The sequence below is a fragment of the Sminthopsis crassicaudata genome, chromosome 2, assembly GCF_048593235.1.
Source record: "Sminthopsis crassicaudata isolate SCR6 chromosome 2, ASM4859323v1, whole genome shotgun sequence".
Classification (NCBI taxonomy): Eukaryota; Metazoa; Chordata; class Mammalia; order Dasyuromorphia; family Dasyuridae; genus Sminthopsis; species Sminthopsis crassicaudata.
This window is the reverse complement of record NC_133618.1, coordinates 314,833,128-314,848,399: the sequence shown is the minus strand read 5'-3', so window position 1 is coordinate 314,848,399 and position 15,272 is coordinate 314,833,128. Positions and strand designations below refer to the sequence as shown.

The 15,272-nt window shown below is 42.6% G+C and overlaps 1 protein-coding gene across 2 annotated transcripts in view; it reads left to right on the top strand.

The window, feature by feature from the left end:
- Positions 1 to 10,888, top strand: part of VSX2 (visual system homeobox 2) — a 28,637-nt gene extending 17,749 nt beyond the window's left edge. Inside the window, exons 4-5 of one of the 2 annotated variants that reach the window (XM_074290036.1) lie at positions 6,681 to 6,861; positions 8,200 to 10,888. In XM_074290036.1, coding sequence (XP_074146137.1) covers positions 6,681 to 6,861; positions 8,200 to 8,543 — 525 coding nt within the window. In that variant the 3' untranslated portion in view covers positions 8,544 to 10,888. Of the gene's footprint in view, positions 1 to 6,680; positions 6,862 to 8,136 lie in introns of both variants that reach the window. The other variant, XM_074290035.1, reaches the window with a different exon arrangement.
- The last annotated feature ends 4,384 nt before the right edge of the window (positions 10,889 to 15,272 follow it).

Here is a 15,272-nt window from a genome sequence, read left to right as displayed (position 1 = left end):
AATGAGAAAGATTCAACCCATTCCAGGCAGAGGGCATAGTTTGTGTAAAAGTGGGAAAGTGAAAAAGAATAAAATAAAATTAGAGAAAAAAAGAAAGTTGAATTTGGTCATATTTTAGAGTGCAAGAAATGGAAGTACCATGAAATCAGGCTGGAAAGTTAAGAAAGATAAGAAGGTTCTAGGAAGAGAGTTTACAAGAGTAGGTTATTTTGTTTTTGTCTTAAATTAAATTTAGTAGGTACAGTTAGGTGGCAAACTGGATTGAGCACTGGCCATGGAGTCACTGCCTCAGATTTAACCCCCAAAGCCTTAAAAACTTTTAAAAACTAAATTTAAATTGTATATATTCTCTGCTTCTAGGAGCTTGGAAGAAAAATTCTCAATACTAGGTGTGCACAAGGTCTTGCAGGCATGTGTTGGGCATATGACACATGGATATGTTTATATTTAGACTCCTAATCAATAAAAATGCTGGTAGATATTAGAATATTTGAAATCCCATACCAGAATAAGATGTGCTCATCCAGAGTCCCTTGAGGAGATAAGCCACAGGAAGTATCTTGGAAGAGAAAGATGCAGTCACTACTTCCTTTGGTCAGTCCATTATGTGATCCTCCTTACTATAACTGATAATTGCTCCAAGGTGTATATACTGTGTCACCCTTATCCTAGTCCAGAGGAATAGAGCAGAGGTTGAAAAAGGAAGAACAGGTAGGTAAATGCCTTCATTAACTCTCACCTCTTTGTATTCACACACTCAAATAACATTTATAGGAGTCACCTTACTTTAAAAAAACAAAAAACAAAAAATGAATCTGATGGAAAAAAAAACTTACAAAGTATTCTGAGTAAATATCAGCTCCCTTGGCAACTTCCCCCAAGAGCTCTGCTTCCAGACCCTGGCTGGCCAAAAGGACACCATTTGGGCCATCTAGGTTTCTTCCCTAGATAAGCATCATTTGCTTAGCTTGGCATCCCAGAAGTCAAATCCATTCAGTTGAGCAAACACTGATTAAGTACTTAGTTATTCTATGCAGAGCACTATGCTGGGCACTGGAGATACAAAGATAGATATAGCACAGACTGCCTTCTCGAGGGGTTTGCAGGGCTCTGGATGGCTCCCAGATTGGAGTTTCAGCTGGCACTGAGCAACTCTGGAAATCACCTCTGGGCAAAAGAGACTCTTGCCCTGAAGGCCTGGTCTTATTCTATCTAAAGTTATGAGGCCCAAGAGGATAACTTAACTCTAAAACATTTCCCATACACATCACTCAGGTTTTTTCTAAAGCTAGAATTTTAGACCCTGAGGAAATCCTGAGTCTTTACCCCTATTATATAAATATCATTGATCCAGACTGAAGACCCAATTTTACCTAGGACAGATAGCAACTCCGCTGAGTTTCAGAGGAGCTATTGAACATCCATTTGGATAGTTGTTCTCTCTTGCCATCTTTGTCCCCAGAGCACAGGGGGAGAAGCTGGGTTGCCACTGGTATTCACGGATGGGACATCTGCTGCCTACCTGTAAAATATACAAACTAGACTGGAAAATTTAGGAGAGATGATGGGAGAAGGAAAGGGACTGGAGGAAGAACTGTCCACAAATCTACCTCAGTCAGTTGTAACCGAATCAATTCCCCAAATAGTCTGGGGAACAGAACAAGTAGGTGGATGGGCCCCTAAGAAAAGTGTTCTTTCATTATTCTATCCTGAATGGCACTATGGATGGAATACCAGAACCTAGGCAGGTCATTGCACCTCTATCTACCTCATTTTATTCATCTGTATATTTGTAAAATGGGAATGGGGCAGCTAGATGGCACAGTGGAGAGAGCTCTAGACCTGGAGTCAGGAAGACCTGAGTTCAAATGCTTCATAGCTGTGTAACTCTGGGCAAGCTTGTCTCAGTTTCCTCAACTGTAAAAATAAGCTAAATTTTCAAAATTTCAGTGGGAGTCACAGAAAGTCGGGCATAACTGAAACTGAACTACAACAACAAAAAGGGAATGATAACAGCATCTACCTCTGATTTTTGCAAATTTTTTAATATATAAAATTATTAATTAATGTCAATATTATATATTGACAAGCTGGGAGCTGATTATGGAGTTTAGGAGGGGAAGAAAATAACAACATGTATGCATATAGTCATATATGCATGTATACATATGTATTATTATATATAATATATAATTGCATATAACATATAGGTATATATTATGCATTATTATATATAACATCTATATGTATATATTACATATGTTTGTATGTAATATCATATTCTATTTAATACAATTATATATAATATATACATTATATATACAATATAATATTTATAATATATATCATATATTATATATACAATACAAATACAATGCCATATAATATAATATATCAAATATCACATGTATAATTATATGTGATGTCATATTTTATTCTATAGAATTATACTTTCTATACACAATGCATATGTACATACATACATGACTATATACGCACATGTTATTCTGAACTCCCAGCTTGTCAGGTGATGAGTCTGTCCTAAGAGCTGAGAGTAATTAGTCAACATAAAAAGAGGCTTTAGAGAGATGAGTGTCCAGCTTCACTGTGCAGCTTGTAAAATAGAGATAACCCATATTCCCTAACTACTATGTTGGAAATGTGCTTTTAGCTAACACTGGGTTCATAAAAAGGAATCTATTTTTTTAACTTGCTGATGTAGTGAATAAGAAATATTCATCATAGGGCCCACAATACATATTGATTTTGAGCTAGAAAGAGCATCCAAAGTCATCTAGACTCGACTCCTTATTTTTACAGAAGAAGCTAAGGCCTAGAAAGGCTTATCCAAAGTCACTGAGACAGTAAGTATCAGAGCTAATCTATGAAAACAATGGCTTATTCAAGCCAGAAAGAGGCAGGCCTGAGAGTTCTCAGGTCTAGGTGAATACAATATTTGGATTTTTATAATGCATATCCAATTCTTTCACATCCTGCTGCTTTTCAAGAGACTGTTGGAGATGATGGGTGGGAAGCTGTGCTGGGTTTCCAATGACAACTTCCTCTTTCATAACACTGTATTTTGTTGTGGAACTTTCATGTGTAAATATAGGGCAGAAAGTGAGGAGGCTGGGACATAGAGATGTCAGGCCTACAGAGAAGTTGAAGAGGGGGAAATGAGGGAGACACCTTTGGCAACAATGTAATATCTTGGCGCTTCACCCTTTCCTAGCCCAGCCCACAGAGCAAGAAAGAGCTGGATAAGTGCAGAACTGGGAGAGCCACTGGGGACTTAGAAGCTTAATTTACTCAGAAGTAAATTGATGTAACAGCCAGGTGTATTGGAAGAAGTGCTGGATTAAAGTGCAAGGAGCAGGAGTTCATATCCCACCTCAGATATTGCTGCCTGGATGATCAAATCACTACTTCATTGGGCCTCAGTTTCTTCACCTGTAAAATGCTGGATTTGGATTGGATTCTTTCCAGTTAAATAACGGGGCCTGGAGGAGGGCTGCATCCAGAGATGGCCCACTGAATAAGTGGTCCCCCTCTCTTGAGGGGGGATGGGCCGCCCCGTGGGGGTGCAGTCACCTGCCAGAGTGCAAGTACAGGCTGTGGTTTTAGCCTCCCATCTCTCTGGAGACCGTCTCGGGCAAACCTGGGCCTTCAAGGAAGCGAGATTGGTTCTTGTGGAGTCTGGTCAGAGGCACTCAGTACGGCATCCGTTCTCTTTGCTTTGTGGGGAAGAGTCTGTATGGGGGCCGGAGAGTCAGGGCCCGGGAGAGGTGGTCTTTCCTCCGCCACTCCCATCGCCATCGGGCTGCCGGGGAAAGCGAAAGCATCCTTCCCTTCATTGCGTCAGTGGTCTTACTCCTCCACCTGCTGGCGTTGGCGGGAAATGGAGTCTCCGGGATGGTTGCACCAGAAGCATCCCCGACCCACTCGCGCTCCCCTGGTGCTCGGTGGGGCAGAGCCCTCTGCCGGCTGACTCTGCAGGCTCCGCGTCCCCCAGAGGGGTTCGTGCAGGGGAAGGGGGGGAACCAGCTCGTGCCGGCACACGCGCCCGGTGCTTGGGTCTGTGGGTGGATGCGACGGCTGCCTTTCTTCCTCCTTCCGCCTCCCCCCACCCTCATCCCCACCCCCGCCAGGGTGACAGGAAAGAGTTAAACTGTCAGCTCCCGATGTTAAACAGGTGTCAAAGGCGCCTCCATATATCTGCAGATGGAAATCAAATTCTTTGCCGTATAAAAAGATAAATTACCCAGGCGCTGCCGCCGCGTCCCACTCATCACGCCAGCACCAGACGGCAAGCAATTTTTTTTTTAATGTGCTAACGACCTAATCAAGCAATCAACTAGGAGAAGATTGCAGAGTGACCCGGGCATCCATCTGCCAGCGAACCCCGCGCATTCATCTCCAGCCCTGCCCGCGCCTCCCCGGGAAGGGGCGGGGGGCGCTACCAGTGGGGGGGGGGAGAAGGGGAAAAAAGTCCTAAACAAATTAACACCCAATTTTCCCTGTCTAATTAGTTAAATGAGAAGTGTTTGGGGGTCCCCCGGGAAGGGGAAGCTCGGCTCCCGAAGAAGCGAGCGCTAACTCCCCGGCATTAATTAGTGCGGGTCAATGGTGAGGCTCCCGGGAGAGCCACCGCTTTAATTTCCCGTGATATTTCAGTGCCTGAGGCCCATCGATTCAAACTGAAATTAACTTATTTTTCAATCAGCCCTGGGCTGCCCCTGGGGGTGACTCTTCTTTTGCCGCCTCCTGAATAGAGCTCGAGCAATTTTTCATCAAAAGCTGATACCTCCACGGGCAAGGAAAAGGCTGGTGGGGGAGGGGGCGGGGGCGGCAGAACGGGAGGGGGAGAGGAGGGAGGGGAGGATGGATGGAGGGCGGGAGAGAAAGAGAGAGGCGACAGGAGAAGAATGGAAATCAGAGAGAGAAAACTAATAGATTTTCCCCAGCCGATCTCTACCCCCCTCCTCGTCCCTCCTCCCAAGCCCCATCCCCATCTCCATCCCGTCCTCATCCCCTTCCTTTCCCTTCTTGTCTGGTACTCGCTGCCCCCCGGGCGCCACTACCAGCGGGCGGAGAGATGCAGCCTCCAATTTCTGGAAGAGACGAGGGTCTTTTTTTGCCTGCGTTCGCAAGATGAAGCGGGTGCCGTCCCCCTCTCTGCGGCGAGCCCCCTCCCAAGCCTCAATCTTCTCCGCATGCCTGCAGGGACAGGGCTCTTTCTTTTCTCCTAAATGCCGCCCTACAGTAGCCGTAGGACCCCACAATCACTCACCTCTCCTTAGGCTGGGGGCTCCTGAAAAATGCCGACTCTAAAACCCTACTACCCCTTACTCCTGTGTAAAGTCTGGAGTGAGGTCGCTTTGGGGAGACAAGACCGAGAGGCTAGGTAAAACTAGGATGAAGGGACCTCTCGGTTATCAAGGACAATGACAGTAATAACTAGCATTTATATGGAGCTAAAGTAATGCTTGCAAAGCATCTTACAAATACGATCTCATGTTATCGGCACAATTCTGGGAAGTGGGTGAGATTGTTATTTCCATTTTACAGAAAAGGGAACTGAAGCAGACAGAGGGTCACACAAGCTAGCAAGTATCTGAAGGAGGATTATGATCTTCTTGATTCCAGGTCTATGGGTCTACTTACTTGATCACCTAGCTGCCCTACAGATTTAGGGAAAGCCAGGTTCCCTTTTCTCTCTTGAGATGATGGTTACTTTCTTAGGTGGCCCACGATCTAAATACCCCCTCCTACCAAGCTCTGTGTTCCCCTCCTAGTTCTCCACTTTCCTCTCCTCCTTTTTAGACTTCAGTGGAAAGTGTGCCGATCCAGAAATAGAGGACAAGAGGGATCAAATTCTCTCTCATGCTTATGACCTGGATCGCTTAACCTTTCTGTAATCCTATGATTTCCCTACTCAGCAAGATCAACTGTAGCTATGATACAGAGATGGGGGGAGGAAGAGATAGCCTGCAGTGATCATCATAGCTGACATTTACATGCATCTGTGCGTGCATTGTGTCCCACATCAGCATCCTCACAGCCCAGAGAGGTGGGTAGTAGTTATTATGACCCCTATTTTGCAGATGGGTAACTGAGGCACAAAGAGAATAAAGTCCAATTTCACAGCATTAGTAAGTTGGTAAGCAAAAATTCAAAACCATTTTTTTTAATCCCAAATACTTTTTCAAATTATTTCTTTATTGTAGAGGTCTGTATTTAGAACCTATTGAGAAACAAGTTGTGGACAACATAGGAGCTTAGTGAGTAGATAACCTGTCTGGGTAATCGCCATATCATCATCACCTTGAGAAACACTGAATTCCATGATATTGGGACATAAGCATGTTTTTTTGTTTAACACATGACTAGTGTTTACAGGAGACTTTGAACCTTACCTTTTAATATATGATTTAGGTTGTAAATTTATAACTAAAAGCAGTCTCAGAGGTCATCTGGTCTTCTCCCCCTCCCCCTCTTCCCCTCTCCCACTATTCCCCCCACCCCCGCCTCTCTTCTTCTCCCTCTCTCTCAAGGAAAGTGAAACCCAAAGAGTTAAATGAGTTGTTCATGGCTATATAACTATAAGTATCCAAGTAGCACTTGTGCTTATCTAGCATTTTGTTTATTATACTACACTACTCTGCTTTCTTCCTCCATAGGTCTGGTTCCAGAACCGTCGAGCCAAATGGAGGAAGCGGGAGAAGTGTTGGGGCCGAAGCAGTGTTATGGCAGAATATGGCTTGTATGGAGCTATGGTTCGACACTCTATTCCATTGCCAGAGTCCATCCTCAAATCTGCCAAGGATGGCATCATGGAGTCCTGTGCCCCATGGCTACTTGGTAAGATACCATCATCCTTAGAGTCCTTTATGGAAGCAGTTGTCCTTGAGCTAGAGAGACAGAGCTCGGGACTTTCCTTGTAGGTCCTGCACTAATTCTAAAAAAAGAAAAGCACTGGGAAGATAGCTGATTTCCAACCAGATAGGATGAAAGGATGAGGAAAAGAAGGGAATGACTGAAAAAGAGACCTGAAATTCTGAAAATGAAATATTTCTATACCTAATCAGAATCCTCTCCTGGAGACCCTTTAGGGATCTGCTGTCCCATCTTCCCCATGCCCTTAGAAAAAGCATCTCTGCTCAGAGCTCAGAATCCCAGAAAATTTATACTGCTGCCTAGATATTGGAATTCAGATAATAAGTATCTTTCAGAGTCTGTTACAGTTAATATTATCTAAACTCATCCCTTTCTACTGGGGAGCTATGTCTTCATATCTAATAACTTATATCTCAATGGCTCCTACAAGGAGTTCTTCCCAATGAATATAGGGGTACAGGTTTTAATACTATTCTAGAATTTTTTTCATCTCTTCTCTCTGCTTTAGTCTCTCTGAATGAGACAGTCTAGATTTCCAGGCCTTAAGTGAATCATAAGTCCCTCTGATCTGCTTCCTGACTCTTCAGACACCCTCTAAATCAGGAGTTTCGCCACACTCCTTGTGTGTCTGGGACCCCTTTGTCTATGTGACTATAATAGACTGTCATGGCAATGTAGTGAAAACCTAGAAAAAAAAAGTCTGGAGACCCTTTTTCAAAATTATATTTTCAAATGCATAAATAAAATATATAGATTTAATTACAAAGAAAATCAATTCTATTTAATGCAATTAACAATTTCTAAAAAAAAAAAGTTTATATACTTTTGGCTTCCTTTCCTCTCTCCCCTCCACAAATCTTATTTTCTTCCTTACTTTCTGGGTGAATTTCTAACAAAAGCACCTTGATGATATATTTTTGTACACCCAACTTTTTTTTTTTAATCTCCATGCCTAGTATATAGAAAGAGTTTAATAAATACTCATCGACTGACTGAGTGACTGACACTCTGAATACATAGGCCAATAGCCCCCACCTGAAGCTGGGTCTTCTCCCCCAAGTGCCCTGAAGCTTCCTCCTCGATCTCTCCCACTCCCTGGCACTAGGTTTCACTTCCATAGCTTTATTTCTTCACCCCTTTCCCCAGTGCCCTCAACCCTTAAGTGACTTCGGTGTGAAGAAACAAGGCTTTCTGCTCATCCTTTAATTCTGGCCTCTCTTTTATCTTTGCTGTTTTCAGTTCAAGATGGCTTTCCCATGCCCAGGCGCTTTTCTAAACCCGAATACCAACAATTCTTTTTAGGGATGCACAAAAAGTCTCTGGAGGCAGCAGCGGAGACCGGGAGGAAGCCCGAGGTGGAACATCAGACCTTGCCCAAGCTTGACAAGAATGAGAAGGAAGAACGGGGTCCTGACCCCCAGGCAGCCACCATCTCTCAAGAGGAACTGAGGGAAAACAGCATCGCTGCCCTCAGAGCCAAAGCTCAGGAACACAGCACTAAAGTGCTGGGGACCATATCTGGGGGGGAAGCCCTGGCTCGGAAATCAGAGAAACAAGAGGAAGCAGAGGAGGAGGAGAGCACCCCTGAAGAGGAAAGGCAAACAGAGAGACCCCCACCACTGCAGCCAGAGGAGAAGATGGGTTAAGTCGAGGGCAGTCCCTGATGGGGCTTCTGCAGGACTCTTCTCCTCAGGGAGCTGTAGCCCTTGAAGTTTTGTTGGTAGGGGTATCCTGGATGTGGGGTCCCCAAACCTCTGGGCAGTGCAAAGGGGCCTGCTCCCTGTGGCTCCACCAGAGACTCTTCCCAACCTCACCCTGCACTCCATAGACCCCCTCAGTATTCCCTGTTAAGTGGCACTGAACAATTACTATTTTAGTCTTGGACAGAGGCTTTGGACCATATTGACCTATCTCTTTCCTATTATCTCCTATCCTCAAAAGACTCTCTCACTCCCCTTAAACCATTCCTGATAATGTCTTTACCTCCCTATTTTTAGCAACACTTTGCTGTCCTAAATCATCCCTTCACTGTCTCTTTTGTAGACTTGATTCTAAAGCCTCCTCCAGCATTACCCATTCCCACTCGGCATTCCGGCCCCTTCTGAGATCCATCCTACTTGTTTCTGAAGACCTGTTGTGGTTTACAGTCTAAAAGAGAAGGAAGACCCAAACTCGTATTCCAATACCCTCAACACATTGTCGTGTAGGCCCCTCACTCAGACTGTCCTTCCTTTGTGTCCATTCCTACCTGCTATAAAAGGATCTGCTATAGAGCATCTGAGGTCCATTTATTTCCTAGTCATTTAGGGGCGTGAAGCTCATACTTACACTTTTTCCATTATTGATATACTGATTCCTACTCAAAACCTACCTCTCACTGGTACCAGACGTGTGGTCCTGTTTCCCAACCACTATACCCTCTTAACCACTCAAAATCCCTTTACAGGCATGTGGAGTCCATGCTGGACACTCAACTCTTCTATGACCTCCTATTTGCCTGGAGGATGTGACTCATCCCTTTCATATCCCCTTTATCTCACCTGATTCTGTTTATCACAGGTACTAGCATCCATCTTTGATTAGGTTCATTGGAGCCCCCAACTATAGGCCCTGCCACTTGGCTTGAGAAGGGAGTTAAGTTCCCAGCCTCACCTCTCCCAGGAGCCTGCAGCTCTCTGTTCTGATGGGGCACATCTAGGCCCTGATCTTCTCAGATGCCGAAAACTGTTTGGGGGATTTTGTCTTTGCTTTTTTAGGAGACTCGTTTCCCATCAATTCATGCAATATTTGTATATTTTTTTTTTGTTCATTTATACCATTCCAATGGGAGAGAGGCAAGTTGTAGACCTTATGGGTGGATAGTCTGTATTATCCCCCAAAGGCCAGACAAGGTCAGATAAGACTATTGGAGTTGATCTCAACAAAATATATACCAGGAGTCAATCTCAACCAGAGAATGGAAGCAATACCTGAAGAGAGTATGCAGGAAACTTAGCTGTGTCTTTTGGAAGTTGACTCCCAGATGTTAGTACAGCCCATATGTTTGTAGTTACTATCCCACAATCACATATACTTTTGAATTATGCAGTAATAAGTCACTGGAGAGTCCAAAAGAAATTTGGCTTTGGAATTAAGAAGACTTGGGTTCAAATTCTGCCTCTGACAAATACTAGTTATGTGATCCACTGGCTCAAGCCTGCCTAACTTCTTAGTGCCTCCAGGAAATTTTGTAAGATTTTACTGCTTTGGGGGCCGCTAGGTGGCGCAGTGGATAGAGCACCAGACTTGAATTCAGGAGGACCCGACTTCAAATCTGGTCTCAGACACTTAACACTTCGTAGCTGTGTGACCCTGGGCAAGTCACTTAACCCCAGCCTCAGGGGAAAAAACAAAACAAAACAAATTTAAAAAACAAAACAAAACAAAAACAGATTTTACTGCTTTAACAGAAAAAAGACACAAACCCCAACTCCAATAATCTCAACACCATAGCACGTGACCACCTCACTCAGTATGTTTTCTTTCTTTAGTATCCATCCATACACACATACACAGCCCCCTTCTATTCTAGCTGAACTCTCCCTAGACCATAGATAAAACATAACAAGAAGGACCTAGCTCCCTACAAAAGAAACTCTTGTTTCCCTCATCCCTCTCTTCTGACAATACTCTCTGAAAAGAAAGGGTTCTAAAAGAATGAGTCTTTGCAGTCTTTTATGGAGTATTGTTTTTACTTTGTATCAAAAGGCTGATCTGTTCTCTCCCACCTTTCCACCTGTCATCCCCTTCGTCTTTGTCTCTGTTTGTGCTAGATTATAGCCCACCCCCACCCCATGTGTAAATACTGTACATACAGTGAGAAAACAACTTGATATTGAAGTGTTTGAGATATGGAACTGTACCAACTGCTAGTAATTCTGAATTTGTGATTTCTGTGTCATTTTCTGTAAAGATGCAAACAAAAATAAAATTGAAGTAAAGACAACAGGGAGATTGAGGAGGAATCAGTATCTATTTTTGATAGAGAGTGTGTGGTCCAGGACTAGGTGCAGTTGTTTGTCCTACATCATAGCAAATCACTTTATGGGTCAAAGGGCTTATGTTCCCTCCTTCCAAAGAGCTATCACTAAGCTAAGTATGTCTTGTATCCCATTGGGCATGGCAGTTGATGATGCCTCTGGTTGTATACTGAACTAAGATAGCTTAATGGATAGAGTGCCAGCCCTCGAGTAAGGAGGACCTGAGTTCAAATGTGGCCCTAGACAGATAACACTTCCTAGCTGTGTGACCTGCAGCTAGTCACTCAACCCCAATGGCCTTGTCAAAAAAAAAAAAAACAAAAACTGACAAAATTCTACTTCAGACATAACCTTTCCATGACTCAGTTTCTCCATCTGTGAAAGAGTATTTACCTTTATAGTTGTTGAAGTTAAAATGAGTTAACATATAAAAAATACTATGTAAATGCTAGCTATTATTATTATTATGTGTTGTTATGGTTGAAATCGTTTTTCAATTGTGTCCAAATATCTGTGACCCTATTTTGGTTTTTCTTGGCAGAGAGGACTACATTTTGCCATTTCCTTTTTCAGTTCATTTTATAGACAAAGAAACTGAGGCAAATAGGGTTAAATGACTTGGATAGGGTCACACAGTAAGTGTCTGAGCCCAGATTTTAACTTGGGAAGATGAGTCAAATATTATTATGCAGTAGTAAGGCACTGGAGCCAATTATTATTATCATAGTTATTACCCCCTATGTTGAAAGCTTTTTTCTAGCCTTTTAACATTCCCTATGTACCAGCACAATTCATAGATTGTCCATCCTTTTGCCCTCATTGTCCAGCTGGCCTAGCTCCTATTCCAACCATCCATATATTCTTTACAACCCATGAAACAGATATGAGAATAGTTTAAAAAAAAAGGCAAAAGTATCCCAGAAATGATTGTCAGATAAATCTATGCAAAGTCCCAGCCAAAGAGAAATGAAGTACATTTCCAAGAGATCAAGAATAAGGAAGGGCCAATATAAAACTGGAAAAGCTATCACCCACTGAATTGTCTAAAGTATAACAGTGACCTACCAACTTGATGGTCTGTGGGACAGAATTATAAAATAAGAGAGTGAAGTGAACAAAGTAGACAGATAGATTGCATTGGACCTTTAGGCTCAGGGAATCTCTTAAGACTTTTTCATATTAGCTTGGAGATGCAAGCATCTGACAGAAAGGTGAAGGGCTGGCAGCCCATAATAAAAGAGGAATAATTTGGAACAAGATTTCAGTTTTGGATATATTCTAGGGAATATGTAATTCTCCTGCTTTGGAGAATAGTGTCCTTATTCTTGTTTGAGCAGCATGCTGTTGAAATTTCTGTGCTGCCCCAGAGGGACCAAGTCTGAGTCCTTGCTAACTAGATCCCCCTCCTCATAAGGCACTCTGTTGTTCCACAGAGCCTTAACCAAGTGAACAGTGATTATAGTGGAAAGAATGCTAATTAGACTGTTTAACACAGTGCCCCCTCCAGGGTTCATTCAATCTTTTCAGTCATGTTTGACTCTTTTTGACCTCACTTCAAGTTTTCTTGGTACAGATACTGGAGAGGTTTGCCATTTTCTTGTCCAGTTCATTATACAGATGAAGAAACTGAGGCAACAGAGTTAAGTGACTTGTACAGGGTCACATAGCTGGTAAGTGTCTGAGGCTGGATTTGACTCCAAGCCCAGCAGTCTATGCACTACGGCTTCACTTAGTTGGCACATAGTAGAATCTTAATAAATATTTATTAATTATCTATTAAATCTAGGGCCCAGGAGAACATGGGGTAGTGGAAAGCGTGGCTTGAAGCCAGAAGACTGCATTCAAGTCCTGGAACTACCTAGGACTAGCTGTTTACAAAGAATATAAGATTAGGGATAGGGAGTAGACCTGTGACTTCAATGAGATTTATCTAAGTGAAGACACTCTACCTATATACAGATTGAAACTTCTGAAACTTTTAGTTTTAGCTGTCTGGAGCACTCAGAGTTCAAGTGACTTGACCAGGATGCTACAGTCAGTATGTATTAGGACTTGGATCCAGGTCTTCTTGGTTTTGAGACCAGCTCTCTATCCACTAAGCTATGCTGCTTCTATGTGTGACTGTAAGCAAGTCACAATTTCTCAGCTTGCATTTTCTCACCTGTAAAATGGGGATAATAATGGGTATACTACCAACTTTTCAGATCTGTAATGAAAGCACTTTCTAAAGGGAAGGGATTAAGTCCCTACTATATGCCAGGCTCTTGCTAAGCACAGTATACAAATATCTGATTTGATCCTTACAACAGTCCTGAGAGATTATATAGATGAGGAACCTGAGGCAAATAAGGTTGTGACTTGGCCAAGGTCACCAATTAATGAATATTTGAGGCCAGGTTATTTGAGCTCAGTTCTTCCTGATTTAGGGCCCAAAGTTCTATCTCCTGAGAGCCAGCTGTCCTTAAACTAATATACTTCAAGAAGACAATGTACTGATAAATATGGAAATATGTTTAAAAGAATTGCACATACTTAACCTATATCAGATTACTTGATGTTTTGGGGAACGAGGAGGTAAGGAAGAAAGGGAAAAAATTTGGAACACAAAGTCTTACAAAACGAATTTGAAAACTATTTTTACATGTATTTGGAAAAATAAAAAAAAAAACTACTAAAAATTGTTTAAAAAGAAGACAATGTTCCTGAGACTGGGATCAGAAGACACAGATGTGAATACCGACTCACAACTTGTGTGACTGTGTAAGCCATTTAATTTCTCTGGTCTTTTCTTTCCTCATCTCTAAAATGGGATAACAGTAATGCCTTCAACTTTCTCATGAGTTTGATAGAAGGATAAAATGTGATAATGGAAGATATGAGAAAAAACAGAAAGTATTCATTAGTAAATAAGCATTGTTAAGTGCTCACTATTTGCCAAGAAAACTCCAAATGCAGAAAAAGAAAAAGACACACACAGACAGATACAAAGACAATAAGAGACAGAGACAGATACACACACACATATATGCATGAGACAGACAAACATAGACAGAGCTAGACAGAGACAGACAGACACAAAGAGAAAGAGACAGAGAAACATAGAGAGAAAGAGCCATAGACAGATAAAGACAGACAGATTGATGGAGATAGAGAGACAGAGAAGAGATACACAGAGACAAAGACAAAGAGATACAGAGAGACACACAAAGAGAAAAAGGCAGACAGAGACAAAGAAACAGACACAGAGAGAGAAAGAGACAGAGACACTCAGAGAGAGACAGAGACACTGAGAGAGAGACAGAGACAGAAAGAGAGAGGGGGGGATGAGAGGAGAGTGATAGAAGAAGAGACAGAGACAGAGACAGAAAAAGGCAAAAGAGAGACAAAGAAACAGAGACACAGAGAGGCATAGAGACACACATACAGAAAGACAGATGTTTAGGTGTACATTTTAGGAAAATTCCTTTGACAGTTGAGTGAAAGGTGAGTTGGAATAGGGACAGATTAGATGCAAGGAGGTTCTTTAGAAAGCTATCAGTGTAGTTGGTGAGAAGTTATCAGGCCTGCTCTAGGAGCCAGATGTGTGAATGGAGAGATGGAAGCTTACAAGAGATAATGTGAAGGTAGAAACGGAATTTTGCGTGCATCTATGTGAGGTGAATAGTTCAGATTTAGGGCAAGGGCTCCCACATTCTCATTTACTTTGGAGATTTTTCCCTAGCTCAGGAAAGGTTGACAGAGCAAAAAAAAAAAAAAAAGAAAAAAAAAGAAAACAAAAGAAAATGCTATCCAGGGACCTAAGAAAGACCCTGTTTCAACCACTTACCAACCAGCTCCACAAAAAATGAGATGAGAAAAATAACCCGGTAGGATTTCAACCCAGGAAAAGACAAGCCACCCTCTGCAGAGAAATATATAATTAGGTTCACAGATAATCAATGAGAAGAGAGCTCTGGGAGGTCACAGAAACCAAAGGAAACCTGCAGCAGGAGAAAGTAGGGCAGTTGTCATCTGGCAACAGGCCTGAGTCAGACAAAGAATCAGGCAGTGAGGGAGGGTGACCTGTGGCCCCAGAAGCGTCCCATAGCAGAAGCTTACCCCTTGCCGGTTGGGGCAATGTGGTACCAAAAAGGATGGTTTTATGCGGGGGGTAAGCTCCAGAGGCAGCAGATTGTTCGCTCCAGAGAGAAGAACAAGAAGAATAATACAATAGCTGGAGGGCCTGATTTATGAGGACTGCTTAAAGTTGCTGAATATGCCTGGGGGAGATAAATGAAGGGAAGGTGTGGAGAGAGAATGGATAGGGATCTTAAGCTTGAAAGAAGCCAGGTCAGATGAGTGAGATAACACTATAGA